Source organism: Aethalodelphis obliquidens, unplaced genomic scaffold (genome assembly GCF_003676395.1).
Source record: "Aethalodelphis obliquidens isolate GAN/ISIS:26980383/991018 unplaced genomic scaffold, ASM367639v1 scaffold52, whole genome shotgun sequence".
Taxonomy (NCBI): domain Eukaryota; kingdom Metazoa; phylum Chordata; class Mammalia; order Artiodactyla; family Delphinidae; genus Aethalodelphis; species Aethalodelphis obliquidens.
The window spans coordinates 6,846,171-6,874,137 of record NW_020837996.1 but is presented as its reverse complement, the minus strand read 5'-3'; the positions used below and the strand labels follow the sequence as shown (position 1 = coordinate 6,874,137).

The window sequence follows — 27,967 nt, the reverse complement described above, 5'->3', positions numbered from 1 at the left end:
CACAGACTATGACTGTGTAAAGTTTCAAGGTTGAGTTCAGCTTGAAATTTGAATTTAATATTGTATGGAATCACAAGGAGAAAAGCAATCAGCCTGCCTCGAGTGAGTTTTTTGAGCTGAATCTGTATTACCGTGAGCACAAGTTTCTCATTCCTGCTGGAGGGCTCTGGAGTAATCAAGGAAACTCTCTCATCTCCCACTCTGCCCCACCCCCTTTTATCTTTCAGTGTCTGTCGGGTTTGAATATGAGACCTGCCCCAGTCTCATCCTGTGGGAGAAAAGGACAGCCCTCCTTCAGGGATTTGAGCTGGACCCTTCCAACCTCGGGGGCTGGTCCCTGGACAAACATCACATCCTCAACGTTAAAAGTGGTACGTGAGCACATTTCCTTTTCCCAAATACGGCCTAGTCTTGCCTCTGGAACCTTCTCTCCGGCCTTGACATTTAAGTGGTAGCCCCCTCCCCTTCCGAACATAGCTCTTTTTCATCAAATGACCAAAATACTCGTAAATGTCAAGGAATGTTGAGCTGTTTTTTTTCCAGACCATCCACCTTAGTGTACCTCACAGTTCTTCTTCAGTGATCTCTACAAATGTTATCTTACCCCGTACCATGGCCTTGGGGTTTCCCTATCCTATGACAGCTCTCTCAGCATCATGAGGAAGTTGGGGAGCTCCCCAAAGTTGCCGTTTCCTACTGTTTCTCTTCCCTCTGTCACTTCCCCTCATCCTCAGTAAGCCTATAGAAGTGTCCTCCCCAGAGGGCTGCAATAACTGCCCCCATTTACTGCCCCTGCCCCAGGAATCCTACACAAGGGCACTGGGGAGAACCAGTTCCTGACCCAGCAGCCCGCCATCATCACCAGCATCATGGGCAACGGCCGCCGCCGGAGCATTTCCTGTCCCAGCTGCAACGGCCTTGCTGAAGGCAACAAGCTGCTAGCCCCAGTAGCTCTGGCTGTTGGAGTCGATGGGAGCCTCTTCGTCGGTGACTTCAATTACATCCGGCGCATCTTTCCCTCCCGAAACGTGACCAGCATCTTGGAGTTACGGTAAGTGACTGCACAGAAAACCTTCTTTTGCCCTATTGCTCCCAGTGCTACGAAACTTCCTTGGGTAAATGGTGGCCGCGTGTGGGGTTCTTCAGAGAATACAGATTCTGTGTGACGGGCTGAGGTTTAAAACCTAGGCCTGGAATCAGATAAGGACTAGGGGAAATGCTTTGTGTGTCTATAAAACACTGCATGTGTATCTAGTACAGTGGTCGACACCTGCCTTACAGCAAAGGAGAAAGCCTTCGGTCAAGGTGCTGGGGTGGGACCTGGGTAGCCGTGTTGTATAAAACCTTCACATGTGAATCTGACACACACCAAATAGTGAAAGGACCACTACTTGAAGCTGATGGTCCATTTCACGGGTTTCTAAAGTGGTACTTCTTAAAAATACAGATTCCTGGAGCCCACCCCCGGGGGCACTGGTTCAGTAAGTCTAGAGAAGGGCCGAGGCATCTCTTCTCTTTGACAGGCTCTGTAGAAGAGTCTGACGCACATCCAAGTTTAAGAACCTCTGACATTCATGTATTAGTTCAGGCATTTATATTGAGCACCTCTGTGTGCTGGCTCACTATGAATTTTCTGGATATCTGTGCACACTTACTAGGACCTGACTTAGAAGTACTGCATAGGCCTTGCTAGGTAACTTCTGTCCACCCCTGGGAGATTCCTCCTGGCCATTGCTAGCTACTGAGTCTGAAGTCCAGGTCTCTGTGCTGGACAAAAGCTCTTTGAAACTCTCTTTTCAGGAAAGTTGATTCTAGGCCCTCAAACCTAGAGAGGGATCTGTGAGTAGAGGGAGAAATGCAGTCTATGAATAAGGGAAATAATTCATTCAACAAGGCAAATATATACTATGTGCGGAACTGTCTGGCGAAGGGAAAAAAACCCAAAACAAACAGAGGAACAAGCAAAGCCTCAGGTGTGTTTGTGGTCTGACAGGGAACTTCAAACTACATCATGTGGACAAATTAAAAATTTTTCAAGAAGCACTAAATGCCATAAGGAAATTCTAACGGGGTAAGAAATAGAACCATGGTGGTGGGAAGGAGGGAGAAAGAAGCTTCGTAAGATAAAGTAGTCAGAGAAACCCCTCATCCTAGGTGATATTTGAGGTGGGACCTGAATGATGAGATCAGCCACGTGAAGACCTGGGGAAAGAGTATCCCAGGCAGAGAAAAGTTGTGCCAAAGCTCTAACATCAGCAAACAGCCTGCTTATTTAAGGGACTGATGGAAGTCCAGTGTGGACTTCTGAGAGTGTCTCAGAGTGGGGCAGAGAGGTAGATAGGGGACCAGCGCTTCAGGGTCTGAATGACCATGTCGACACGTGTGAATCGTATTCTGCTTTTAAATTGATTTTATTGAAGTACAGTTGATTTACTGTGTTGTGTTCATTTCTGCTGTAGAGCAAAGTGATTCAGTTATACATACATATGCATTCTTTTTCTTTTCCATTATGTAATGCACAGCCATTGGAATTTGGAAGTAGGAAGGGGGGTGGAGCTGACATGATCTGATTTGCATTTTTTAAAGAGGACTCTGGCTATTGGGTGAAGAATGGACTGTTGGGGTGTAAGACTACAGTTGGGAGCTGTAGCAATTGTCCAGGATTTGGGGGATGGTGACATGGACTAGGGTGGTAGCAGGGGAGATGGGGAGCTTCCAACTGGAATATATTTTCGAAGTAAGTCTGATAGGAATTGTGTTTATAGGGTGTAAAAAAAATGAGGGGAAAAAAGAGACAGGAGAGAAGAATCAAGGGTGATGCTGGGATTTTGACCTGAGCAACCAAATGGGCGGCGGTGTTTTCTGAGGCAGCTTCAGCTGCCAACTGAAGGACTTAGAAGAAGTCACAGGGCGCACCTACATTCTGTGTGTCTGAGGCCCCTCCTGGGGGAGAGATTAGTGCTCTGACCACCAGAAAGTGATGCTGAGTGTTCTGAGGAGCTGAGACCGTGCCGGCCACTGGGAGGGGTAAAAGGAGAGAAGAAAACCCAGCTTCCACCCAAGAAGGTTCCAGCCTCTGTGATCAGTGATCCAGGATGTGTTTACCAAGCATTAGGGTTGGTCAGGCCCATGCTGGGCTCTGAGGGTCCAAAAGGGGATGAAACCCAGGCTCAAAGAGCACCCATTCGAGGGTGAGAGATGGGGACCTGGGCAAGAAAAGGCAACTCAAGCTGAGTGTTCTGGAAGAGCCAACAGCCAACCATCATGGAAACACAGAGGGGGAGGCCATGGGGTAGAGTAAGAGGGTGTAATCATTGAAAGGCGAACAGTGAGAGGAAGAAGGACGCAAAGTGGAAGAGGCTGGATAATCCTCAGTCCGTCCAAATGACAATCAGACAAGCCACCCTCCTAGAGCTCCCCAGCTAGGTCCCTTTCCTAATACGTTTACTTCCTTTTTTACCCTAGTAAAGCATCTTCTTCGTAGGCATCCTCTGGGCAGTGGAGAGCCGTGAAAGCAGGCAGCGAAGGGGGTGGAGCTGGCGCTGGGCTTTTCCATGAGGGCTGCATGATTTCATCTGGCATTTGTCACCCTCCACATCTGGACCTGGCTTCTTTGTCGCCTCTCTTCCCGCTCAGAGCCACATCAGCCCTTGCCTGCCCATCCCCGCCTCCACACCTTGACTCACTCTACTTAAAATACCTTCTCTACCTCGTCTCCCTCATCAGTTCCATCTTTAAGACTGGGCCCTTCCATGAAGCCCAGTCTCCCCAGCAGAAATAATTCTCTCCCTCCCCTGGGCCACTTAACTCTAATTTTCCACAAAGGTGACACCATCGACTGCCTTGTTTTTTAGCTATTTCTGCAAGTCTGTAGGGCCCCAGGGTGTGAACTTCTGTAGAGCCGGCACCTTTGACATCTTTGCCCCTTGATGCCCAGAGCGGTGCCTGGCCCACAGGAGGGGGTCAAGACATGTTGCTTGGGTTAAAGGGGACGAAGACCAGCATCCACCGTTTGGTTGGAGTTTGTCCCTGATTCCACGTCTCTGAAGTTGCAGGGGCCACAACATCAATGGTACAAGCTAAGGGCCCACGTGGTGACATTGAGGACAGCTGCGGAGAAGTGTAACTGTCAATTTCCCTTCACGGCTGTGATTTTTTTTTTTTTCCCCTTTTTAACCGCCTTTGGACTCGCTCTTGTTTTATCAGCCAGGTATCCAGGCGATTAGAAGTTAAGCTTTAACAAGAACACTGGTTTGATTCCTCTTTTCTTCCCACTACATACCGGAAAACAAAGGGATGTCAATCCCCTCTCTTCAAAACAGTAACCAGCAAAGGGCGGGGAGGTGGGGGGCCATGGGCGGGCAGGGAGAGACCTGTCGTGCTGCTGTCTTTTCTCCATTGTGAGTTGGCAGCTGAACGATCCAGTTTTGGGAGTCGGTGCCCGTCCCTGTCTCACTTACGCAACCCAGAGCTGACCCTCCGAACCCGAATTTTATTTAAACGTTCACTCTCCTTCTTCCTTGCTTCTTCCTTTGCCTAACCAAAACATGCAGGGGCAGAGTTCTACGTGCTCGAAAAACTTCTGCTGGTAGAAGGAGCCTTATTCCTAGGTAAACCGGTTATCACCTGGCAGCTCCAATTCCACTGGCATTCAAGACATTTTCAACACCCACCTCCCCAGAAAGCCTGATACCCCACCTCTAGGAGCCCATTTCCCTTCTCATAACTATCACCCTCTTCAGATGGTCCTTGGGAAACCCAGGCCCTGGGGAATAGAGTAAATCTGTCAGTCACTCACATTTTAGGGTGAACTTCGGTCAGCGGGAAAGCTTTCCTTTCTCCCCCCATTTGAGACTATCTCGAGACGTGAACCCCAGTGTGAGGCAGTAAATGATGACGGACAGGACAGTGTCGCTCTGCCTTTTCTTAACTTGGCCCCTTTCCATAAACATAAGAATCTCACACTTTCCTTCATGTTTGAAATTCTAATTTTCTTTTCATTTTCCCATTATAAAATTATATTATGATATGAACTATGCTTTTTTTCCAACTAAAACACTTCCCCATGCTGAGATTCTGACGGAGGTATTGGGGTAGGTCAGCAGCATCATTGCACCAGGGAGGATGTTTAGGGGAGGGAATGGTCCAGCCCAAATGTGTGAGTGCTAGAGAGGGAAGAGACGCAAGAAAAGTGGGAGCCTAGGAAGGCGGGCAAGGGCAGCAGAAATTGAAAGTAAGCTTCCCCAAAGGCCAGCTATGCCTTGAGAGTACAGCTCCAACAGACCCTGCTTAATGCCAACGTAGAACATTAGGGAGGAGAATGAGATTGTAGTCAGAGAGGAATGCTTCCTCTGTGAGGTCAGGTTATAAACATGGAGGTCAGGAAACAAAATATAACACAGCACCTACCCAGAGTAACAATGACAACAATATTTCCATACAATTTTGGACAGTTCTTGGCACTGTGTTCAAAGCTCTTTCACCAAGGAGGTACCCAGGTTTCATGGGGCCTGAATCTTACGCAATTTTGGAATGAAACTATTATTTAGGATAAGAAAAGAAACCAAAACAAATTGCAAATTTTGAAAGTCTGACAATTAGTGCAAACATCACAAAATCCAGACAAATAACCTAAAATTTGTTGTTAATTAACTATACACTTCCACGATATATGACTTCTCCATTGAGCACGCCACCTTCTGTAATGATGCTAGGTGAGTTGGCACGATAGGGCAGGAGGATTGCTGAAAGCCGTGAGTAGCAGAATGGCCAGCAACCATCTAAAAGATGGTAGAAGGACCACGTATGAGCTGCGTAAGCACCTCCGCCTAAAACTGAACCATACATATCTCAACTCACTTCTCTTGAGTTAGAACTAAAACATACAAACGAAAACTGCGGCCGCTCCAGCTCCACCCTGTTCTGTGGCACAGAGGGATGGAATCGGAATGAAAAGAGACAACAGTCTCATCTTATTGCAGCTTTGTGATTCTGAGCAGAACGTGAGGGATTGGAACTCATCCAAGGCAGGGTCTGGCAGCGCTAAGGGAAGCAGCCTATTCCTTCCTCCACTCAAGAACCCGTTTTTCCAGCCCTTACTCTCTCCGGGGCTCTCTACTAAGAATCAGCCGTATGGAGATGAGTCAGTCATGTCCAGATTTACTTACTTGCTTCTGTTCACGATGAAGCTAGGAAGACAAGCACACACACATAAATCACAAGACAGCCTGCTGAGAGCTCCCTGAGACGAGCGGAGAAGGCTTGGGGAGACCCTGAAGGCTTTGCAGGGAGTCATTGAGACTCCACAGTGTGAAGAGCTAATCCTTCTCAGTTCTCAAATCCGAGACACCACTTTTTCCTCAAAGGGTTGGTTTCTTTGAAGCCATGGACGCAAAGCCTAGGCCTGTCCCTTGTAAGTAGGGCACCTATGCTCTTCTGTTGGGTTGGCCCAAAAGTTTGTTTGGTTTTAAGAAAAATAAAAGACCTTTTTCATTTTCACCAAGGACTTTATCGAACAAAGGATTCATGAACTGAACGAACATTGTGGCCAACCCAATACACAGACTGACTCACCAGTGCTCTTATCTGGGTTTGTTGCCTGCTAAACACCCACTCTGCTAATGGCCTTGGTCTGGAATCGCGGTGACCTCAGCCTTTCTCCAAAGTTCAGATCTACATGATCATTTGCACTCTGCAGTCTCAGTGACTTAGTCACCCCTGCCTTCTCCTTCCCCCAACACAGGTATTATATTAATCAACTTAAAGCAGATGTTCTTAGCAAAGAAGTAGGTCGGGTCTGCAGACCCAAATCCCAGCCAGTCTTTTGACAAAATCTTGACTGAAAAAAAGTGGAATCGATATTGCAATAATTAAGAGCCAAATATGACTACCACTGGCGGCAGATAACATTTCACTTTCATTAAGCAATATAAAATAGATGCGAGAATTCCTGGCTGCCACCCTGACACACCAGGCTTTGCAGAATGAATCTTAAATTGCACTATGTCAGTCAGAGCTCAAGAGTTATCAGCATCATTTAATTAACTTTTTTTTTAATGTAAAAACTAACATGTTGGAATAAAATATAAAAATGTAATCCCTGTGCAAACCCACCACTAATGATGGCCCCCGGCAGAGACCCGAGCCGCACCCAGGCAGGAATCAGGGCATTAAACCCTCTTTGTTCCTTCCTTGAAGCTTCCTCCCTTAGCTGGAAGGGAAAGAGGGGTCAGGGGTTTCTTCCACGTTGGCCTAGGAGCCTCAGGAGTGGGGAGCACTTTTCTATTTAAGGCCCTAGCCTCTCTCCTCTTCTCCTCAATGCCCTTAAGATTCAGCCACTCTCCTGTTGAAACTGACGTATATTTTTATTCTTAAAAGAAAACAGAAGCAACACTTTGACTAGTTTTCCGAAAAAGAATGTGAACTGGAGTCTTTGGCTCCAATTACGAGAGGATGGTAATCGCCTGTGAGTTTCACTGATGGGTGTTATCTGTAAGAAAGAATGCACACTTGGGGGCCCACGCGGGCGAGGGAGATGGGGAGAGGGGAGGGGGCAAGGAGCAGAGCGAGGAAATGGTTGAGACTCTCAGGGTTCAACAGGGTGTTTGGCAAATGCAGTTGGCTGTGGGCAGGGCCGCTCGCTCTCTCGGGTGGGACAGACTCTGTAATGCACCAGTGGCAAGTAGATGGTTCAGGCATCACCACACCCAAGGCGGATGTTCCAAAGGCGTCCCAGCACTCTTGACGGCTGAGCTTGAATTTGGCTTCAGAATCCTCCCACTCCCGCCCTCCCAGCAGCCATTACCAATCGATAGGTGTTGGCGCTCAAGAGGTAACCTGCGTGCCATCCCTTCATTAGCCTGTTTCACCTGTTGCCACCTGTGTCACGTGACGCCCCATTGCTGGTCAGAGAATTCAAGCTTTCTTGTCTAGATTCTCCAATGGCCGGGAGGAATCCAAGATCAGAGGAGCTTCCCAGATAATTGTGCTGGGAGCCGTCAGCTAGAAGGGAAAAAAAAAAAGAAAAAGAGTGCCTTTTGGGGGGGAGCCCATTATACAAGAAACGAAAATGTTATGTTTGCTTTATCATCAGTTCTTCCGCTAACTGTTTGTTCTTTTTCCTTCTGTTTTCTTTCTCTAAAGAAATAAAGAGTTTAAACATAGGTAAGATGAAGAAGTCTTTCCCGTATAATTCGATATGGTTCGTTTGCTACCTTGTGTTTGCTTTTTGTTCTGTGCTTTCTTGTGTAATGTTGTATATTTTTATGTACCAAACATAGTAACTTTTTATGTGCTAATTGTGTGTTGTGGATATGATAAGCTTTAGCAATTATGAAATTCAGTCAAAAAGGAACCAAATAAGCTGACAGTAATTAGAATTTCCGGAAGATGCAAGTGCAAGGTAATGAACCCTCAGCAAACTTTCATCCCGACTACTCAGTGCGGTCCATAATTGGGCTAAACATTTGAGGCAAACTTCTAGCTTTTGTAAATGCTTGACTGGGTTCACAAAAGCTTTAATGAACTGGAAACGGGTCAAAAACTCATTTTCAAACTCCTTAATGATTTTTTTTTTCCCCTGGATATATGGTCACTTTAAAAAAGAAAAAAAGAAAAACAAGTTAATTGCCAATCTGCTGGTCAGAATGAATCCAACAGTCAGATGCATTGGAAATTGCCATGGAATTCAGTCACTTTTAAGTATTATGAAGGGTGTGAACCGAGTACTTTTTGTTTAAGTAGGCTTTGTCATGCTCTGAGAAGATCGCCTAAACCATATTGGTCCAATTCACATATATGTGCATGTTGCTCTGGGGAGCTTCCTGTTACAACGTTAGGAAAACTCCAGGTTGCACTAAAATGGAAGAAAAGTGACCTTCTTTTTATTTGGAAGAGGAGGAAAAAACAAAGCAATGTATTTTAATACTCAAGGGAATCCTTCTCTTCCCTCCTTGAAATGAAGTTGGCAGAGGCTCCTGCGTGACGTTAGGTCAAAATTAGACAAAGAATAAAGCCGTACAAGATCATCAAAGTCAGTGCAAAAGCCTCGCGTAGGAGTCCTCTGCCTCCTCCATCTCAGGCACGCCCAAATTGGCTGGTTTTAGACACCCCCATTGGGCCAGATGTTTTCAAAGGCAGCAATGCCCCGGAAGGACACCCGCTTCAAACTTCCACACTCCATCTGACCTTTGCCATAGCCCCAGTGTGAAAGCATGGCCATCCATCTCCCTGAGCTCCTCTGCAAGAATGTTGATTGAAATGAGTTATGAGGCCCTGGGAAGAATGGGCTCCCGGCAAGAAGTGACCCCACCCCCTCAACGGGCTGCTCTTCTGCCGGAGATTTTGAAAAGCCTCCTTGAATTGGGCTCCCTAGAAAGCCCAGAATGAATTATCTTGCTCACAGACAGGCACAGGTGTGCAGTGCCCTGATTCTTCGGATGATGGTACCAGCTCCTGTGTGGTCAGTGACAAAGCACAGCGTCTAATTAGAAAATGGCATGAATTTTTTCCCTTTCTGCCCTAATTTGTTTTGCGTGTATAGATAGTCTCTCAAGACTCAGTAGGCGAAAAAAGAAGGAAGGAAGGAAGGAAGGAAAGGAACCCAGGTAGCCTACTCTCCCAGACCTGTTATCTAGGCTGGAATTTTAGAAAGACCTTGATTCTCGTTGATATGCCTTAATAGCGACCTGAGGAGAGGCTGGAATGAAAGACGGTCTCGACGCACAAACTGTTCCTAAAAATGGCTTCCTTGTTCTTCTCTTCCTTAACTCAGGCAAGAACCCAAATGGTGGTGTTTTCATTAGTAATTGACCAGCTACTGTCTACGGGACAGATGTATCCAACACTACCATCGCCCTCACCTTCCCTTCACCTTTCCCAGCTCCTCTCTTCCCATAATTCCAAACTACAGTTGAAAAATAACTGAAAAAAGGAAAAAAAAAAAGACCTGTGCTCACTTTAGGCATGTGGCGCCAACACCTAGTCTCCCACACTAGGACAGAGAGGCGTCTGCTGCTTGCCTCCTAGGGGCAGTGATGCTAATCACCAGTGTGGGAATAGCACGAGTACCCATTCTGGTCTCAGCCTCCAGCCGGGGACAGACAGTGCAGAGGGATGACAGTGTAGGGTTTGAGCCCAAAGGGTCGTGAGTAATGCTCTGGTTTGACTTCTTTATTACCCCAGTAAGGAATCTAGGACCCATCGTGGCCAAAAGACTTCCCTAGGTTCGCCATCTGGGTCCAAGTTGAGTTTAGAGTTTCCTGTGTCTTAGTCCTGTGCCAAGTTTACAGATCTTACCCTGTCCTCGTCAGCAACACATAGGACAGCTGGACGCACGGCAGAGAAAGAGCTCCAGGTCTCTGAGGCTTCTTGCTCTCCTAATTCATTTCCCCCACCCTGAGGGATCTCCCTCCTCGTGTGTCTTAGGGTCCTGGCAGATCCCGGGCCATGCCTGTGACCTCACTGTTACCCAAGATTTGAAAACTACATCTCCTTCCTTTACCATTCAGATTCTGGACGTGATATCGGCAAGATATCACATGTCATCACACAAGATACCAACTTTGTTCATATCCACACCGAGGAACAGTAGAGAAGATCTGAGGCTGAGGACTGGGGATGGCTCTGGGGAGCCGCCCATCACAAAGTTAGGAAAACGCCAGGTTGCCCCAGTATTCATGATCTAGTACTTTGGAGGCACTGAGGAAGCATGGATTAAGAAGAGGACATCGTCCCGTGGAAGTGTTCCTCAGCCCCCCTTGCGAACATAGTAAACCCACGGGGTAAAGAAAGGAGGCTGGCACCCACAAAACACGAACACAAAAGCAGTATCAGAGTGAGATCTCTCGCAACGGCTAAATGAAGCAATGGTATTCTAGCATGAAGGGAAGCGATGAATTCTCTGGTAGCGTGAGGAGCTTAAGTCCAGTTAGAAGCAGCTAAGAGCCATGATATGTTAGAACACTAACTTATTACGTTAGATTCTTTCCAGTTCACTAAAGTGGAAAGACAGCGGAGGTGGGTAGAGTCTTGCTGGGATTTCTGTCATCTCTTTGATCCAGGAGGCCAGCTGCATAGCCCCGTCTCATTCCTCTCTGTGCTTCTTCTCCTAAAGCAACAACCCAGCACACAAGTACTATCTGGCGGTGGACCCCGTGTCCGGCTCTCTCTACGTGTCTGATACCAACAGTCGGCGAATCTACCGAGTCAAGTCTCTGAGCGGAGCTAAAGACCTGGCTGGGAATTCAGAAGTCGTGGCAGGGACGGGAGAGCAATGCTTGCCCTTCGACGAAGCCCGCTGCGGGGATGGAGGCAAGGCTGTGGAGGCCACCCTGATGAGCCCTCGAGGTAGAGTCTGCAGAGGAAGAAAGCCCTTCCCCAAAGAGAGCTTGCCACACGTGTGGCTCCCTCCCTGTTGGAACTGAACTAAGCCCAGGCCGTCCCAAACACAGCTTCCCCTAGAATAATTTAACTCTGCTAGATGGCTTTGGTGTGTGGGTGAATGTTTCTTAAAGAAACCGGATTTGTTTATTTGAGGTACACTTCATCACCCGCAAATGTCTTTAGTTTACAAATGGAAAGTGGGGTGGATTGCTCCTGGAGATTGCTGGCTGCCGCCAGTCACAGAGAGTCAGAAGGAAATGTTCGCTCCGCGAGCCAGAGTGCCAGCTGTGTGGGCTGCAGACAGAAGAGAGCCCGGTAGGAGGGCCTCCAACCACTCCGCAGCTGTTCTGTTAGATAATAGTGTATCTAAAGTCAAGAGCACAGTACCTGACATTTTGCAAATGCCCCATGATGGTAGCAATTAAGAACAGGTATCATTTCCAAGGGCCTGGATTTGGGGGCGGGGTGGGGGGTGCAGTTCTTGGCCCTGACGGATCTCTGTTTGAAAAGGACTAACTGAAGGTTAAGGGCATGTTAAAAAAAAAAAAGAAAGAAAAAAAAAAGAAGAAAAAAGGTGGTTAAGGACCCGTCATTTGGAGGTCCAATTCCTGTTAGCATTTTTAGCTATGCTGAAAGCACACAGCAGCATGAAATAAGGATGGGGAGCCTTGGGCTTGCGCACTGGGGTGAAAATGCAAAAGAAATAGAAGCTGCTGTCTGCCTCTTACCAAGGGAGTGCTAAGACCAGCATTCCCTCCAGAGTATCGATGGAGTCAAGGCTTCATTGGGAACACTTCCTGGAGGATACATGTTGACTTAGGAGTTTGTGACTGCAAGGGTCGCTGTTTCCCAGCCTCATTGTTGCAGTCAGTTGTGAAGGGTATTCAAGTAATTTACTACCAATAATTTTTTAAGCAGTGAACTTGGGAAATAACATCTTTTCTAAAAAGAGCAGATGCAAAATGATCTCCCCATTCCTTCATCTGCAGCCTTCGTTCATTTGCAGCCCAAGGTTCGTTCTTTGGCTGCGTGGTGAAACAGGCAGCGCCCCAGGAATTAGGCAGATCTGGCACAGTGCCCCTGAGAAAGGGCATCACCTTAAAAGATTGAGAGCCACAGCTCTCAGTGTGCTACTCCCGTCAGGTCCCCAATCCAAGAAGGGAATTCCCCGGTAGGGCATCCCTACCCCCCAGCCCCATCCTGCCAGCCCTGCTCTTTGCCAAGGGACACACTCCCACTGTTTGTCTTGCTCAGGTATTGCAGTCGACAAGAACGGGCTCATGTACTTTGTCGACGCCACCATGATCCGCAAGGTTGACCAGAATGGAATCATCTCCACCTTGCTGGGTTCCAATGACCTCACTGCTGTCCGGCCACTGAGCTGCGACTCCAGCATGGACGTGGCCCAGGTGGGTCTCTCTCTCTCTCTGTCTCTCTGTCTCTCTGTCTCTCTCTCTGTCTCTCTCTGTCTCTCTCTGTCTCTCTCTCTCTCTCTCTCTCTCTCCCTCTCCCTCTCTCTCTCCCTCCCTCCCTCTCTCTCTCTCTCTCTCATTTCTCATCACTATGCCACACCTGGTTCTGGGCCTGAAGTTCTCACCTGGGGCGTGTTTGGGTCAGAAGTGGAGGGGGAGGAGGTGATACAGATACAGATCCCAGGTTTGTTTGCAGAAGGCTTCAGGTGAGCTAGACGGCAGGATGGAACGGGACATGTCAGAAATGAGAGAGAAGTAGAAAAAGAGAATGGGAGAGGGAAATTCTGCCCAGAAGAGTGGAGCTGGTGACACACTCCAGCCTTGGCAGATTATAGGGTAGGAGTTACTGTGTAATGACCTTTCTTCTTCGTCGTTATTGCAGGTTTGAGAATGTACCATACAGTATTACGTGTCAATCAGAACTTCCCTGTTAATATGAAATGATCGCATCCTCACTAGATAAACCTTTACTTTGCGCGTAGTAACTAAAGCACATCCCTCTGCGATGTTCCCCCAAGTGATAGTCTTTTAGTCAAGGTTCTTAGCTGTTGGCAGCGAACAGAGGCTCACTCGAATGTACCACAGGAGAAACGGGACTTTATACTTCTTTTCTTAAATTTTTATTGGCGTATAGTTGATTTACAGAAACGGGACTTGAATATAAGCGTCTTCAAACAACCTGGAGTCTATGTTTACTCTTCCAAAAGGGCCTTTTCCACCCTCGGTCAACTTCATTAATTTCAGCTCAAGTTCCTCAACTAACTGACCACTAGTTACTGAGGTTTTCATTTCAGATTCTGCAGAGAAGGGATGAGTTTGGTCCAGTACACTTTTTCAAGCAAACACTCAGGTTGTAGTTCGCTGGCCAGCCTGTGCATTGGCTGTCCTTGGGTCAGGGATACCTTCTAAACCGCGTGGCTCCTTGTCCTGAATCAGATAAAGATGCTAAATGAACCTAGCCTCCTCAGGGCCACAGCTTGGTGAGCAGAGTATGGGCTGCATCACGCTAACCCTCTGTGCTGTGAACCACCTAACTGTATGTGATGACTCTGACCCTGGTCCAATTATCTGGGGCTGTCAAGAGCATCATGGGTAGAACTGGCGACCTACTCTAGCCATGACCTACTCTAGCCACAGCAAGTGATAGAGCAGGAGATGTCTGCTCCAAGTTACTTCTTCGCTATCGCGTACACCCAGCATGGGCAATGAGCCATTGGTTCCGTGATGGGCGCGTCTCGTACAGTGTGTTAGTAAAAAAAAAAAAGAAAGTAAGCCTTTTCTCCCAGTTGCATAAAATCAATAGAAGTGCCCTGCACAGTTAAACAACTGAGCACCTTAGAGGCTGTTCTTGAGTTTGGTGCCGTATCATCCACAGGTTCGCCTGGAATGGCCAACAGACCTTGCCATCAACCCCATGGACAACTCCCTGTATGTTCTAGAGAACAACGTCATCCTTCGCATCACCGAGAACCACCAAGTCAGCATCATTGCGGGACGCCCCATGCACTGCCAGGTTCCTGGCATTGACTACTCACTCAGCAAACTAGCCATTCACTCTGCTCTGGAGTCAGCCAGTGCCATTGCCCTCTCTCACACTGGGGTCCTCTATATCACCGAGACAGACGAGAAGAAGATTAACCGTCTACGCCAGGTAACAACCAATGGGGAGATCTGCCTTTTAGCGGGGGCAGCCTCCGACTGTGACTGCAAAAACGATGTCAATTGCAACTGCTACGCAGGAGATGATGCCTATGCGACTGATGCCATCTTGAATTCCCCATCATCCTTAGCTGTCGCTCCCGATGGTACCATCTACGTCGCAGACCTTGGAAATATTCGGATCAGGGCGGTCAGCAAGAACAAGCCCGTTCTGAATGCTTTCAACCAGTATGAGGCTGCATCCCCCGGAGAACAGGAGTTGTACGTCTTCAACGCCGATGGCATCCACCAGTACACTGTGAGCCTGGTGACAGGGGAGTACTTGTACAATTTCACGTATAGTGTTGACAATGATGTCACTGAGTTGATTGACAATAATGGAAATTCCCTGAAGATCCGTCGGGACAGCAGTGGCATGCCCCGCCACCTGCTCATGCCTGACAACCAGATCATCACTCTCACAGTGGGCACCAATGGAGGTCTCAAAGTCGTGTCCACGCAGAACTTGGAGCTTGGCCTCATGACCTATGATGGGAACACTGGCCTCCTAGCCACCAAGAGTGATGAAACCGGATGGACAACTTTCTATGAGTAAGTAGGTTTTTAAAGTAGTTCCTAACAGTACTCACCCTACCCTCGCCGGCATCAGGACTGGCCCTCCGTGTAGCTTTTAGAATCGTTTACTCGTGTTGTCTTCCTAACTTTAATGCCCCAGGATATTCCTGTCCCCTGACTCCTAAATGCTTTGCACTATTGGGTGTCTGGTATTGAACGTCCTCCCTGCAAGAGCTGGGAATGCCTGTTGCCTGCTTGCCATTCCAATTTCAGGATATTGGACACGCACGGCGCCTGAGACATCAAGTGTTGATTAACTTTGCTGATTATTCATGTTTGCCATGGGTGCGGAAATGAGAAACTAAAAGGCAAGATCCTGGTGGGGCTCCTGTCATTTGCCGATAGGTCCAGCAACACACCTGACTGCACAGACAGCTAGATAAACTCTGAATTTCCTCTTTAGCAGAAGCAGATCAATACAGATAAAGTGCTAGGTATATTAAAAGATGTGAGAGCTGGGCATATTTCCCCTAACAATTATCTCATACTCGATAGTCCCGCCGTTTGTTTTACCAAAAAGCTCTTTTCCCTCGCGCCTGCAGGCAGTTCTTGGTCCAGTTGCCTGCTGCTGCAGGTATTAACCAGTGGCACGCTGGTGGGAGGAAATTGCGAAGGCATGATTCGCTGGCTGAGACGGGGATGGAATTTATAAGTGTCTGGCTCTCCTTGATGGTGAAGGATCTGGCTAACCACTATATATTTGGAGTCGTTGCTCGCTTTCGGTCTAGGTGTTACTGCCAGCTGAGAATTTAGTGAGCTGGCAAGGTGTTGTCACAGAAGGAAAGAGGGACAGGGGAGAGAACAGAAGACCTCATTGTGGATCAGTTTTACTTTCAGGGATGTGCACTTCCTGTTTGCATTCCAGACGGTTTGGGAGCATGTAAAGGAGGCTGTTGCCACCTCCTGGAGATCGGCTGCACTGCAGAATTGCTTGCCCTTGCTCTCCTTGCTTCTTTGGGCCAAGCTGTCTTTCTCAGACTTCTGAAGCACCCTGATATCCTCCAGACGCTGGGACTTGATCACACTTTATCAGCCAGTGACTCTGTCCCTGAAGGCGCCATCTAAGTGCCACCTTTAGCTCTCACACCACGTTAGGCTAAAGCTACACTTTAACCCAAACGCCTCCTAGATTCTCATCTTCTCTTCTGGAAGTTGCACCTGAAGACCCAGTGCACTTCAGAGAGAATTGGTGTCACCCTCAGGAGGCCAGTCTGAAGTAGGCCTGACTTAAGAAGCTGTAGTAACAAAGTTCATCCAGACTGAGGGGCATCCTGAGACAGGAACTCTAACTGGGAGAGTATTTTCCAGAAGGGGCCCCTAGCTGAATGAAAGCAAGGTTAAGGTTTTTTTGGTTTGTTTCTTTTTCTAATGTTCGTTCAGAAGTTACACGGAAGCATAATTTTTTTCTCTCGATATGAAGAGCTGCTTTTCTTTCCATACTGTTGGGTTGGTAAATGATCATACGTTCTCCGTTGTAGGGGTTCAATGCGTCTGGCTTTCTTGGCCTCCTAAACAAGATGGTAATTTCTTTCCGTTTTGTGGTATGTTTTACACCTGGTCAGCAAGTTGGTCGTTTAAAAATCAGAGACAGGGCTTCCCTGGTGGCGCAGTGGTTGAGAGTCTGCCTGCCGATGCAGGGGACACGGGTTCGTGCCCCGGTCCGGGAAGATCCCACATGCCGCGGAGCGGCTGGGCCCGTGAGCCATGGCCGCTGAACCTGCGCGTCCGGAGCCTGTGCTCCGCAACGGGAGAGGCCGCGACAGTGAGAGGCCCACGTACCGCAAAAAAAAAAAAAAAAATCAGAGACAGACTCTACTTCCCGTGGGGACCGCAGTAGCCTTAGCGAAAACTTTAGAGAAAGGCGTTAACAGAGTGATGAACAAAACCACACAGAGGCCTTGAGGCTCTTAGAAAACAATCTGTCCTTCAGTGAGTGCTTGTAAGAACACCTGCCTTCTCCATAGTGCTTTATAGGTAGAGAAGCCTTTCGTTCGCCCACCCGTCACAACGACCTTCTAAGTACAGGTGTGATTATCCTCTTTTTATGGATAAAGAAATTGAGGCTCAGAGACGTGAAGCCACCACCACCCCCGTCACCCCGCCCCTCAGGCCACAGAGAGAGTCAGTGGTGCAGCACGACTCAACTCCAGATCTTCAAGTCTCGCCTTCTTGGCGTTACACGCCAGTGTCCTGAAGTGGGGCTGGGAGTAGAATTGGGAACTCCTGCCTTCCTTTGGATCCCAAAAGGGAACTCACCTGTCCCAAAAGTTGGGGGAAGGGACAACCCCTAAAGACAGATTCCTCCTTGACTCTGGGAGCGGGAGAGAAAGGTGAGGGAAAATAACACTATTGAATTATCCTGGCCCTAGTCGATGGTCAGTCGGTTTCAGAAAGTTCCAGGAAGCCCCAGCCTTGGAATTTAACTTTCCCCCGATGTAGGCCACTGGGTCCTGATAGAAGACGTAGCCTGGTGGGTATATCTCTGAGAGAACACAGGTTTTCACAGCCTTCCCCAGAAGACAGCACAGTATACCAGAAAGCTCCCGGATCTTGGGGTCAGGAAGACAAGGACACGAATGCCATATACTTACTTATTGACTTGGGACAAGTTACTTAACCTCTCTGAGCCTCTATGTCCATACATCTGTCAAGTGGGGATAATAATGCAAACCGTATAGGGGCACTGTGATAATTCACTGAGATGATATATTGATACTTATAGAAATTAGCAAAGCACCTGGCATATAGAAATTCAACGAAGGGTAGATGCTAATGGCATTGAGAGAAGCAGTTGACTTATCACACCTCTGTCTCCATCCCACCCCTTCAGATTCCAAACAACCAATTGCGTAGTGGATACAGGAGTCAGGTAGATGGAGATTCATTTTGGAGAAGCAGAATTGAAGAATGCAGTCTTCACGTTTGGTCTTCCCTTACTACTCCACTTTGAATTATCCCGCTCTCTCCCCATGCCCCCGTACTTCTGCCCCGCCCCCAGCCCCTGCCAGGGCAGAGCCTGCCTTAGTAAACCTGGGGCCCAGAGGAACAGAAAACACGTCACCCTCAAGGACAGGCCCTCCAGAAGAGAGAAACTGTAAAGGGCTATTCCAGTCCTGAGCAACTCCTCCCAACCGAGCAACTGGGGAAGGAGTGAATATCGGATCAGAGAGACGGAGGGAGGGATGGAAGTTGCCTTTCCATGGAGTAGGGTTCAAGAGTTACTTCCTAGAATAAGCAGGCACTGCAATTCAAGGAGCCTGCAGTGGGTCCCTTTGACTATTACCTTCCTCCCACCTGTTCTTTGTGTCGGGAAGTGCCTCACGGAGAGCTCGGCAGGAATGGAGCAGACATGGGAATGCCTTCTGGAGGTTCTGTGGTGTCTGCTAAGTTCTCGGACTGGGCGAGAGTGGCCTGTATTCCTGACAGTCACAGGACTGTACTTAAAATTACAACCACCACTACACGTGCTCTCCCTCTTCTCCCGCCTTGACTTTAATCCTTTCCCCTTGTCACCATCTCACACTCTATATATTTGTATTAATTTGTATTGGAGTACAGTTGCTTTACAACGTTGTGCTAGTTTCTGCTGTACAGCAAAGTGAATCAGCTGTACGTGTGCATATATTACCTCTTTTATTGGATTTCCTTCCCATTTAGGTCACCACAGAGCACTGCGTAGAGTTCCCTGTGCTGTGAAGTAGGTTCTCATTAGTTCTCTCTTTTATGCGTAGTAGCCGTAGGGTGTGACACACACTACTGTTTAGACTTCATTTTATGTTGACTCTCTCCATCTAGTTTGCACGCATCATGACGGCAAGGATCTTCATCCATTTTGTTCTTAGCCGCGTCCCCAGAGCCTTGAACGGTGCCTGACACATAGTAGGAAGTCAGTGAACAGACGTTGAAGAAATGAGTCAGACGCAGCCTCCAGCCCCACATGAGTCAAGGCAGGACTGGTTCCACTGGGTCGCCGTGAGGTCCCATTACTGGAACTCATAACTCCTTGCCAGGATGTGCAGACTTATTTGCAAAGAGACCTGAATCTGGAGATACTCACTCCATGGGTATCGGAAGTGGAATCTCCCTTGAAAGTTACAGAAGACCTATTTTCTCCCTCTGGCCCCTGAGAGTCTGGCCTCAACCCCAACCTGCTCTTCCCCGAAAGTCGACTCTCCAGTTCCTACTGTTTATCTCACAATGAAGCGCAGCAATCTACACGTCGTAGGTGTCCAGGTAATACAGTAGATTGGAATTAAATCACTGCCTGGGGCTCCCAGAATACACTTCTCACATTGTCCCTGCTTGGCAGCAAGAGTTGGGGACAGTAAGCACCCTATATCAATACACGTAGAATTGTTTAGTTTTCTTATTTATTGAGGTAAAATTAACATATAACATTATATTAGTTTCAGGGGTACAACATAATGATTCAGTATTCGTATATATTGCGAAATGATCACCACAGTAGGTCTAGTTAACGTCTGTCACCATATAGTTACAGAAAATGTCTTACTTGTGATGAGAACTTTCAGGTTCCACTCTCTTAGCAACTTTCAGATAGGTAATACAGTATTATTAACTACAGTTACCATGCTGTATATTAGATCCCCATGACTTATTTTTTTTGCGGTACGCGGGCCTCTCACTGTTGTGGCCTCTCCCGTTGCGGAGCACAGGCTCCGGACGCGCAGGCTCAGCGGCCATGACTCACGGGCCCAGCCGCTCCGTGGCACGTGGGATCCTCCCGGACCGGGGCACGAACCCGTGTCCCCTGTATCGGCAGGCAGACTCAACCACGGCGCCACCAGGGAAGCCCACTTATTTATTTTAAAACTGAAAATCTGTACCTTTTAAAATTTATTTTATTGACATCTAGGTGATTTACAACGTTGTGTTAATTTCTGCTGTACAGCAAAGTGATTCAGTTTTACATACATATATATATTCTTTTCCATTATGGTTTATCAGAGGATATTGAATATAGTTCCCTGTGCTGTACAGTAGGACCTTGTTGTTTATCCATTCTAATATATAACAGTTTGCATCTGCTAATCCCGAACCCCCCATCCATCCCCCACCCAACCTCCCCCTTGGCAACCACAAGTATGTTCTCTAGGTCTACGAGTCTGTTTCTGTTTCATGGATAGGTCCATTTATGTCATATTTTAGATTCCACATATAAGTGATATCATGTGGTCTTTCTGGCTTACTTCACTTTGTATGATAATCTCTAGTTCCATCCATGTTGCTATTTCATTTCTTTTTTTTATGGCCGATTAGTATTCCACTGTATATATGTACCACGTCTTCTTTATCCATTCCTCTGTCGATGGCCACTTAGGTTGCTTCTGTGTCTTGGCTATTGTGAATAGTGCTGTTTTGAACATAGGAGCGCATGTATAGTTTTGTCCGGCTGTACGTCCAGGAGTGGGATTGCTGGATCATAGGGTAACTCTATTTTTAGATATGGTAACTCTATTTTTAGTTTTTTGAGGAACCTCCATACTGTTTTCCATAGCAGCTGTATCAATTTGCATTCCCACCAACAGTGTAGGAGGGTTCCCTTTTCTCCACACCCTCGCCAGCATTTCTCACTTGTAGACTTTTTAATGATGGCCGTTCTGACCGCTGTGAGGTGGCACCCCATTGGCGTTTTGATTTGCATTTCTCTAGTAATTCGCGACGATGAGCATCTTTTTATGTACCTGTTGGCCATCTGTGTGTCTTCTTTGGGAAAATGTCTCTACAGATCCTCTGCTTATTTTACAATCAAATTATTTGCGTTTTTTGCTATTGAGTTGTATGAATTCTTTATATATTTTGCATATTCTTCCCTTATCAGGTGATTTGCAAATACTTTCTCTCATTCAGTATAGTGCCTTATTATTATTTTTTTTTTTTTTGCGGTACATGGGCCCCTCACTGTTGTGGCCTCTCCTGCTGCGGAGCACAGGCTCTGGACGTGCAGGCTCAGCGGCCATGGCTCACGGGCCCAGCCGCTCTGTGGCATGTGGGATCCTCCCGGACTGGTGCACAAACCCGTGTCCCCTGCATCGGCAGGCGGACTCTCAACCACTGCGCCACCAGGGAAGCCCGTATAGTGCCTTATTTTGTGGATGATTTTTTAGTTTGGTATAATCCCACTTGTTGGTTTGTGCTTTTATTGCCTTTGCTTTTGTGTTAAATGCAAAAAAAAAAAAATCACGAACACTAACGTCACAGAGCTTACCGCCTATATTTACTTCTAGGAGTTTTATGGTCTCAGGTCTTACAGTCAAGTTTATAATCCCTTTGGGTTAATTTTGTGAGTGGTATTTTGTGAGTGGCATAAGATAGCGTTTCATTCTTTTCCATGTGGCTGGCCAGTTTTCCCAACACCACTTTTTGAAGAGACTGTTCTTTCCCTCATTGTATATTCTAGGCTCCTTTGTCGTAAGTTAATTGACCGTATGTGTGGGGTTATTCCTGGGCTCTCGATTCTGTTCCATTGGTCTGTGTGGCTGTTTTTTATTCCAGTGCCACACGAAATGAAATCAGGGAGCATGACGCCTCTGGCTTTGTTCTTTCTTGATTACTTTGGCTAGTAGGATATCTGTGATTCCATACAAATTTTAGGAGTGTTCTATTTCTGTGAAGAATGCCATTGGAATTTTGATTGATAGGGAATTGCTTTGAGCAATATGGACAGTTTAATTCTTCCAATCCATGAGCACGGAGTATCTTTTCATTTATTTGTGTATTCTTTGAGTTCTTTCATCAGTGTCTTATAACAGTGTACAGGCCTTCTGCCCCTTGGTTAACTTTATTCCTAGTTATCATTTTATTCTTTTCTTGATGCAATTCAGATTTTATGTATTGATTTTGTATCCTGCAGCTTTTACTGAATTTATGTATTCCAACAGATTTTTGGGTGACGTTTTTAGGGTTTTCTCCACGTAATATGATGTCATATACAAATAATGACAGTTTAACTTCTGCCTTTCTAATTTGTATGCCTTTTTTTCCTTGCCTGATTGCTCTGGATAAGAAGACTTGCAGTACTATATTGAATACAGTGGCATCCTTCGTCTTGTTCCCGATCTTAGAGGAAAAACTGTCAGCTTTTTACCATTGGGTGTGATGTTAGCTGTGGGCTTTTAGTAGGTTGAGGTATGTTCCCTCTATACCCACGTCCTTGAATTTTTTCTGCATCTATTCAGATGATAATACGGTTTATTCCTTCACTTTGTTAATGTGGTATTTCACATTGATTGATTGATTTGCCGATGTGAACCATCCTTGCATTCCCTAGAATAAATCCCACTTAATTATGGTGTATGAGCCTTTTAATGTACTGTTGAATTCGGTTTGCTAATATTTTGTTTGTTGAGGAGTCTTGCATTTATGTTTAGAGACATTGGCTTGTAACTGTCTGTCTTTTCTTGCACTGTCCCTAGCTGGTTTTGGTATCAGGGTACTGCTGGCTTTGTAAAATGACTTTGGAGTGTCCCCTCCCCTTTATTTTCTGGAAGAGTTTGAAAAGAATTGGTATTAACTCTTCTTTGAATGTTTAGCAGAATTCACCAGTGAAGCCAAGTGAGCCTGGACTTTTGTTTGTTTGGTGGGAGGTTTTGGATTCCCGATTCAATCTCCTTACTAGGAATTGGTCTGTTCAGATTTTATTGGTCTGTTCAGATTTTATTTGTTCATTATTCAGTCCTTTGATTTGTGGAACACAAATCAAAGAGCATAAATTGAGCATAAAGTTGCTGTTCTCACTAACTAACTAGGTTAAGTACCCCCCTGCCTAAGGTGAAATGCATGTTTTCAGGTGTATCGGTGGGTAGTAGAAAAAAGCATCACCGTTTCTCAGGGCAGGCTGGAGTGTTGTTTTTTGGTTTTTTGGCGGTACGCGGGCCTCTCCCGCTGCGGAGCACAGGCTCCGGACGCGCAGGCTCAGCGGCCATGGCCCACGGGCCCAGGCGCTCCGCGGCATGTGGGATCTTCCCGGACCGGGGCACGAACCCGCGTCCCCTGCATCGGCAGGCGGACTCTCAACCACTGCGCCACCAGGGAAGCCCCAAGGCTGGAGTTTTGATGATTGTGACGAGGAGCCTCAGCGTGCTGCACCATCTGGCCACCCCACCTGCCAGTTTCTCTTTCTCTGGCACCATGAGTCTGTCCCTTGTGTGTTGGGGAAGCCTTCAGTCCCAGGAACTGTGTTTCTAACCAGTGTGTCTGTTCTCCAGCTATGACCACGAGGGCCGCCTAACCAATGTGACACGCCCCACGGGGGTGGTGACCAGCCTACACCGGGAAATGGAGAAATCCATCACCATTGACATTGAGAACTCCAACCGTGATGACGATGTCACCGTCATTACCAACCTGTCTTCTGTGGAGGCCTCCTACACAGTGGTGCAAGGTAAGCCCCTCACCTACCACCACCCCTAACCCCCAGACTCGGCCAGAGGTAGGCGTGAGTTACCAAGCCTGGGAGGACTTCCAGAGACCTCCCACCCCTCAGCTTGCTGTTTTAGTCCCTAGCAAACTAACTCTGCAAGAGGTCAGTCTTGGAGAAAAGGACTTAATCAGATGCAGGAGGATGTCATCTATACCAAACCAAATATTTGGAAATGTCCACATATTTATATTTATGTGAAAATGTCAGTTTTCATCCCTCTGTACTCTGCCCCCACCTCTCCATCACCAGCACGCAACACACACAGTTACCTTCTCAAAGGTGGTTTTAGTCTCTTGAGCCCACCTGTTTTTTGGTCCCATCCTGAGCCTCCCTTTCTTCCAAGGGTTTGTGTGATGAGTGGGTTGTTACAGTCACAGAGCCCTTTAGCGGTCTCTTGCCAAGACCTCAAAGGTTTCTGACCACCTCATGGGTTACTCTTGCTGTTCGACATGACGTACAGTCCAGGACAAGTGCACAGGCTGGCAAGCGGTGGACTAGCCCATTGGCCGAGGATAAACGTGTCCTGGCGCTAGATAAATGGTGTCGTTGCTGGACTGTTTATCCCCCGACAGAGCCATGACTCTACTTCTGCTTTGCCAGATGATTAATGATGTAGATTTTGTCTTTCTGCACGAGGGCTGCAGTCGTGACAGGTGCACACTTGCGCACTACCCCAAAAGCCAGGGCCTCAGAGGCCAGGCCAGCTGGACTCCTCTGCCCAAGTAGTCAGGAAGCATCGTATCTATAAAAGGAGTCTCCGACTCACATTTCCTACCTGGAACTTTTCGATAAAGGAAAAGGTCAGAAGTCTGATTGATTGACTAGTGTAGATTCCATTTGGGAAGACAGACACACATGTTATCAGCTCCCACTGGCTCGGTCTCCCTCACGCTAGTTGCGTCTCTTCGGATTCCTCTGGAGTGGAGATGGCATCATGGTGGAGTCAGCAGCAACCGCATGAGGGGCGGGAAGGTTGCTTTTTCTCTTTGTTTTCTCGAAGAATCTTTGCAGTGGAGCTGACCTACGGTAGACCATCAGCTTCAGGTTAGACGGTAGGCAAAAGGAGAAAAAGAATTTTTTTAAGTAGTTTTCCTTTATTTTGTTCCATTTAAGCTAAAATATATATGTTAAAGATCGGGGATTTTGATTGACACGAAGTGTGTAGGCAAGAGGCATCTTTAAATGTACTCTTCAGTGAGCAAAAGGAAAATGTCCCAGCATAATTATTTCTGGAGTGCCACATATTAATAATGTTTTTCTTTCTGTGGAACAGTGGCATCTCTGCTACTCACCTTAACATTGCGTGTGTGCTAATTGAAGGCAGCCGTACACTGACAGCTGCAAAGTACCATGGAAACCTATAAAAATAGGGGTTCTGTTCTCTCGTGACTAACACAGTGGATAATTTATTTCCCTCTCCCCGCCCCCACTTACATTTCTCCAGATCAAGTGCGGAACAGCTACCAGCTCTGCAACAACGGTACCCTGCGGGTGATGTACGCCAACGGGATGGGCGTCAGCTTCCACAGCGAGCCCCACGTCCTAGCGGGCACCATCACCCCCACCATCGGGCGCTGCAACATCTCGCTGCCCATGGAGAATGGCCTGAACTCCATCGAGTGGCGCCTAAGAAAGGAACAGATTAAAGGCAAAGTTACCATCTTTGGCAGGAAGCTCCGGGTAAGTCGTTCCACCCAACTTGTCCCCCACAAAGTGGTACGGGACACCCCCCTTCCTCCAGAGCTGAGGCCATCTCCCAGTTCCCAAGCCTCCACTGTGCCTTCCTCTCTTCCCTGAGAGAGACACATGAGCCACATCCTGCTGGGACTCAGACCTCGGAGAAAACGTTCTGCATCTCCTAGGACTAGAAAAGCTGGGGATTTACCTTAAGCTATAAGCAGAGATCCCTCTGGTCCTCTTTTCACACTCGCTATCATCTTCTCTGTCAACTTTCGCTGTTTGCCCAACTCAACACATGAGGCAGTGCCCATGGCTACTGTGTGGTTTTGGTGTGCTAAGTACTGCAGGTTTTATAACGTGCTCTTTCCACTCAAGGAGTGGACAGTCCGGTAGAATGTATAAACCTCAGCATAATCCGATGGGTTGAGTAGAGAGAGGAACATCCAGGGCTTCGTGGGAATCACAGAGGAGGCGCTACTATCCAGCCTGCAGGCATCAGGGAAGGCTTCCTAAGAGGAAGTAACAAGCAAACTGCAGCAGAAAGTTTTAACCAACTCTAGCTTCCCCAGACTAGGCAACGTACCCACAAGTTACAGCTTTAAAAACCAATATATAACATTTATTGAGGACTTTTATGATGAGAGCACGACATTAAATGCTTTAGTCCGCCTGCCGATTCAGGGGACACGGGTTCGTGCCCCGGTCCGGGAAGATCCCACTTGCCACGGAGTGGCTAGGCCCGTGAGCCATGGCCGCTGGGCCTGCACGTCCAGAGCCTGTGCTCTGCAACAGGAGAGGCCTGTGTACCTCAAAAAAACACCCCTGTGGGAGTAGGTGTTATTATCTCCCTTTTTCAGATGAGGAAACAGAGGCTCTGGGACGCTAAATAACCGGTCCAAGGGTACAGCGTCTAGCAAACCAACAGCAAAGCCAGGACTCAGCCCCAGTTCTCTCTGTCTCACTTGCCAGGATTCCTAACTAGCAGGCCTCACAGCTTCCTGATTAGAGCAACAGTCATCCAGATAATCTGGTTCCTGCTCTGTTCACTTACGTGGCATCAAGAGGGACTGGTTCTTACCATCAGGCTCTCCCTCGCGCTGGGGAGAATCCTCGGGACGTCGGTCAAAGTCAGCACCTATTTATTGAACACCTAACTAGGAGCCAGGCACTGTGCTATGCGCTGGAGCTACATGGCACAACAGGGGCCGCAGATAAGTCAACTAACAGATAAAATCATTGCAGGGTGAGATACTCACCAGGAAGACGGTAAACAGCGCAATACGGCAGGGTTTAACACACGCTTTGCTTTGGAATTCCTGAGATTAGAAGGCTCACGCTCAACAAAACCTGGGTCATAACTTCTGCCGTGTTATTGGATTGAAATCCAGCCAGCCCAGGCGACCTCCCTGCAGAGCCAGGCCACTCCATGTTAAGATTCCGCCCTTGCCTTTGTCTGGCTGGAGTTTAATTCTCCACATTAGGTTATCAGCAGCCTCCCATGTTTTTCTTCCTCTGCTGGTATCTGCAAAGTTGCAAGCTGCAGTATCTTCCTAAAGACAAAAGTGAAATGAGATTAGTAGCTAAATCCTTAATGACTGGATTTCAGGGCTGTATAATTGATTTTTGATACACCGCACCATAGAAGTTGATTAGAAATAGTAATCGTGCCTTTTCTCTGATAAATCAGCGATGAATTTTGACTAAAAGTTTTCAAAATAAAGATAAATGCAGCCCTAAAATAAAATGGCTATAATTCCCAACTCTGAATATTAAAAATCGTAATAATGGTACTCATGGTAATTAGCAGAAGTCAGGCGCGCAAGTCTCATGACTGAATTTCTGCCAGGGTTAGATTCACTGGCATCATGTTTATGCAGATCGAAACACAGCTTTATCTATCAACACCTCAACATTTAATTGTCTGGTGTTAGTTCCTGTAACAATAATCACATATCCATTTAGCTCTCTTAAATGAAAATCACTATGAGATTATAACAGGTTGAGTGGACTGAAAATGTAATTTGAAAATGAGGGAGAAAGCCTGGAATTTATTTGCATCTCATTTATTTTAATTCAATTCATAAATCGTTTAGTGAATGAATGAAATAAAAGCAACTCCTGGAAATTGCCAGGGAGCAGGTGGGAGAAGGTAGAGAGGGAAAGCAGAGTGTCACATGTGAGTCGTGTGACCTGAGCTATCCCAGAGGCCAGGATTTCAAGGGAAGGGGTATGTATGTCATTGTGTCAGTCAGGGGAGGGTGGGGTGGGTGTGATCGGTTAACAAATGTGAACAAATACGCCCTGAAATCAGGGCTTAATGAGCAGGGCTAGACATGGCAGGCATCACTGCCATCCTTCCTGGTGAGAACACAGTGGGGTGACTTCAACTTAACTGCAAGGAAGCCCAGGAAATGGTGTCTTTCTGCATGCCTAAGAAGACAACGAAAGGAGATTTGGTGACCACGTAGCAGGGCCCCTGCCATCCCGATCAGGGCTGAGGGTTGCTTCACAGAAGAGTTGGAATCAGTTCTACAGAGCAGTAGGAATTAGCCAGGCAAAGATATCAGCAAGGGGTGATCAGACAGAGTGTCGCCTGTAAAAAGGCAGAGAGGTCCAAAAGAAAAGGAGTGTCATTTCAGAAAACTAACTCAGTGTGGCCAGAGAGTTGGTCAGGGTTAGTTAGGGTGGGAAGGGAATGGAAGGGCATATTTTGCTA

General features: G+C 47.2%; 1 protein-coding gene across 5 annotated transcripts in view; it reads left to right on the top strand.

Moving 5' to 3' along the window:
* LOC113608250 (teneurin-2) overlaps positions 1 to 27,967 on the top strand; it is a 531,856-nt gene that overhangs the window by 455,807 nt on the left and 48,082 nt on the right. For all 5 annotated transcript variants that reach the window (XM_027084352.1, XM_027084355.1, XM_027084357.1 and 2 more), the window contains 8 exons: positions 228 to 371; positions 802 to 1,051; positions 8,143 to 8,163; positions 11,114 to 11,346; positions 12,637 to 12,791; positions 14,230 to 15,104; positions 23,357 to 23,532; positions 25,016 to 25,251. In XM_027084352.1, the coding sequence (XP_026940153.1) occupies positions 228 to 371; positions 802 to 1,051; positions 8,143 to 8,163; positions 11,114 to 11,346; positions 12,637 to 12,791; positions 14,230 to 15,104; positions 23,357 to 23,532; positions 25,016 to 25,251 (2,090 nt within the window). The remainder of the gene's footprint in view (positions 1 to 227; positions 372 to 801; positions 1,052 to 8,142; positions 8,164 to 11,113; positions 11,347 to 12,636; positions 12,792 to 14,229; positions 15,105 to 23,356; positions 23,533 to 25,015; positions 25,252 to 27,967) is intronic.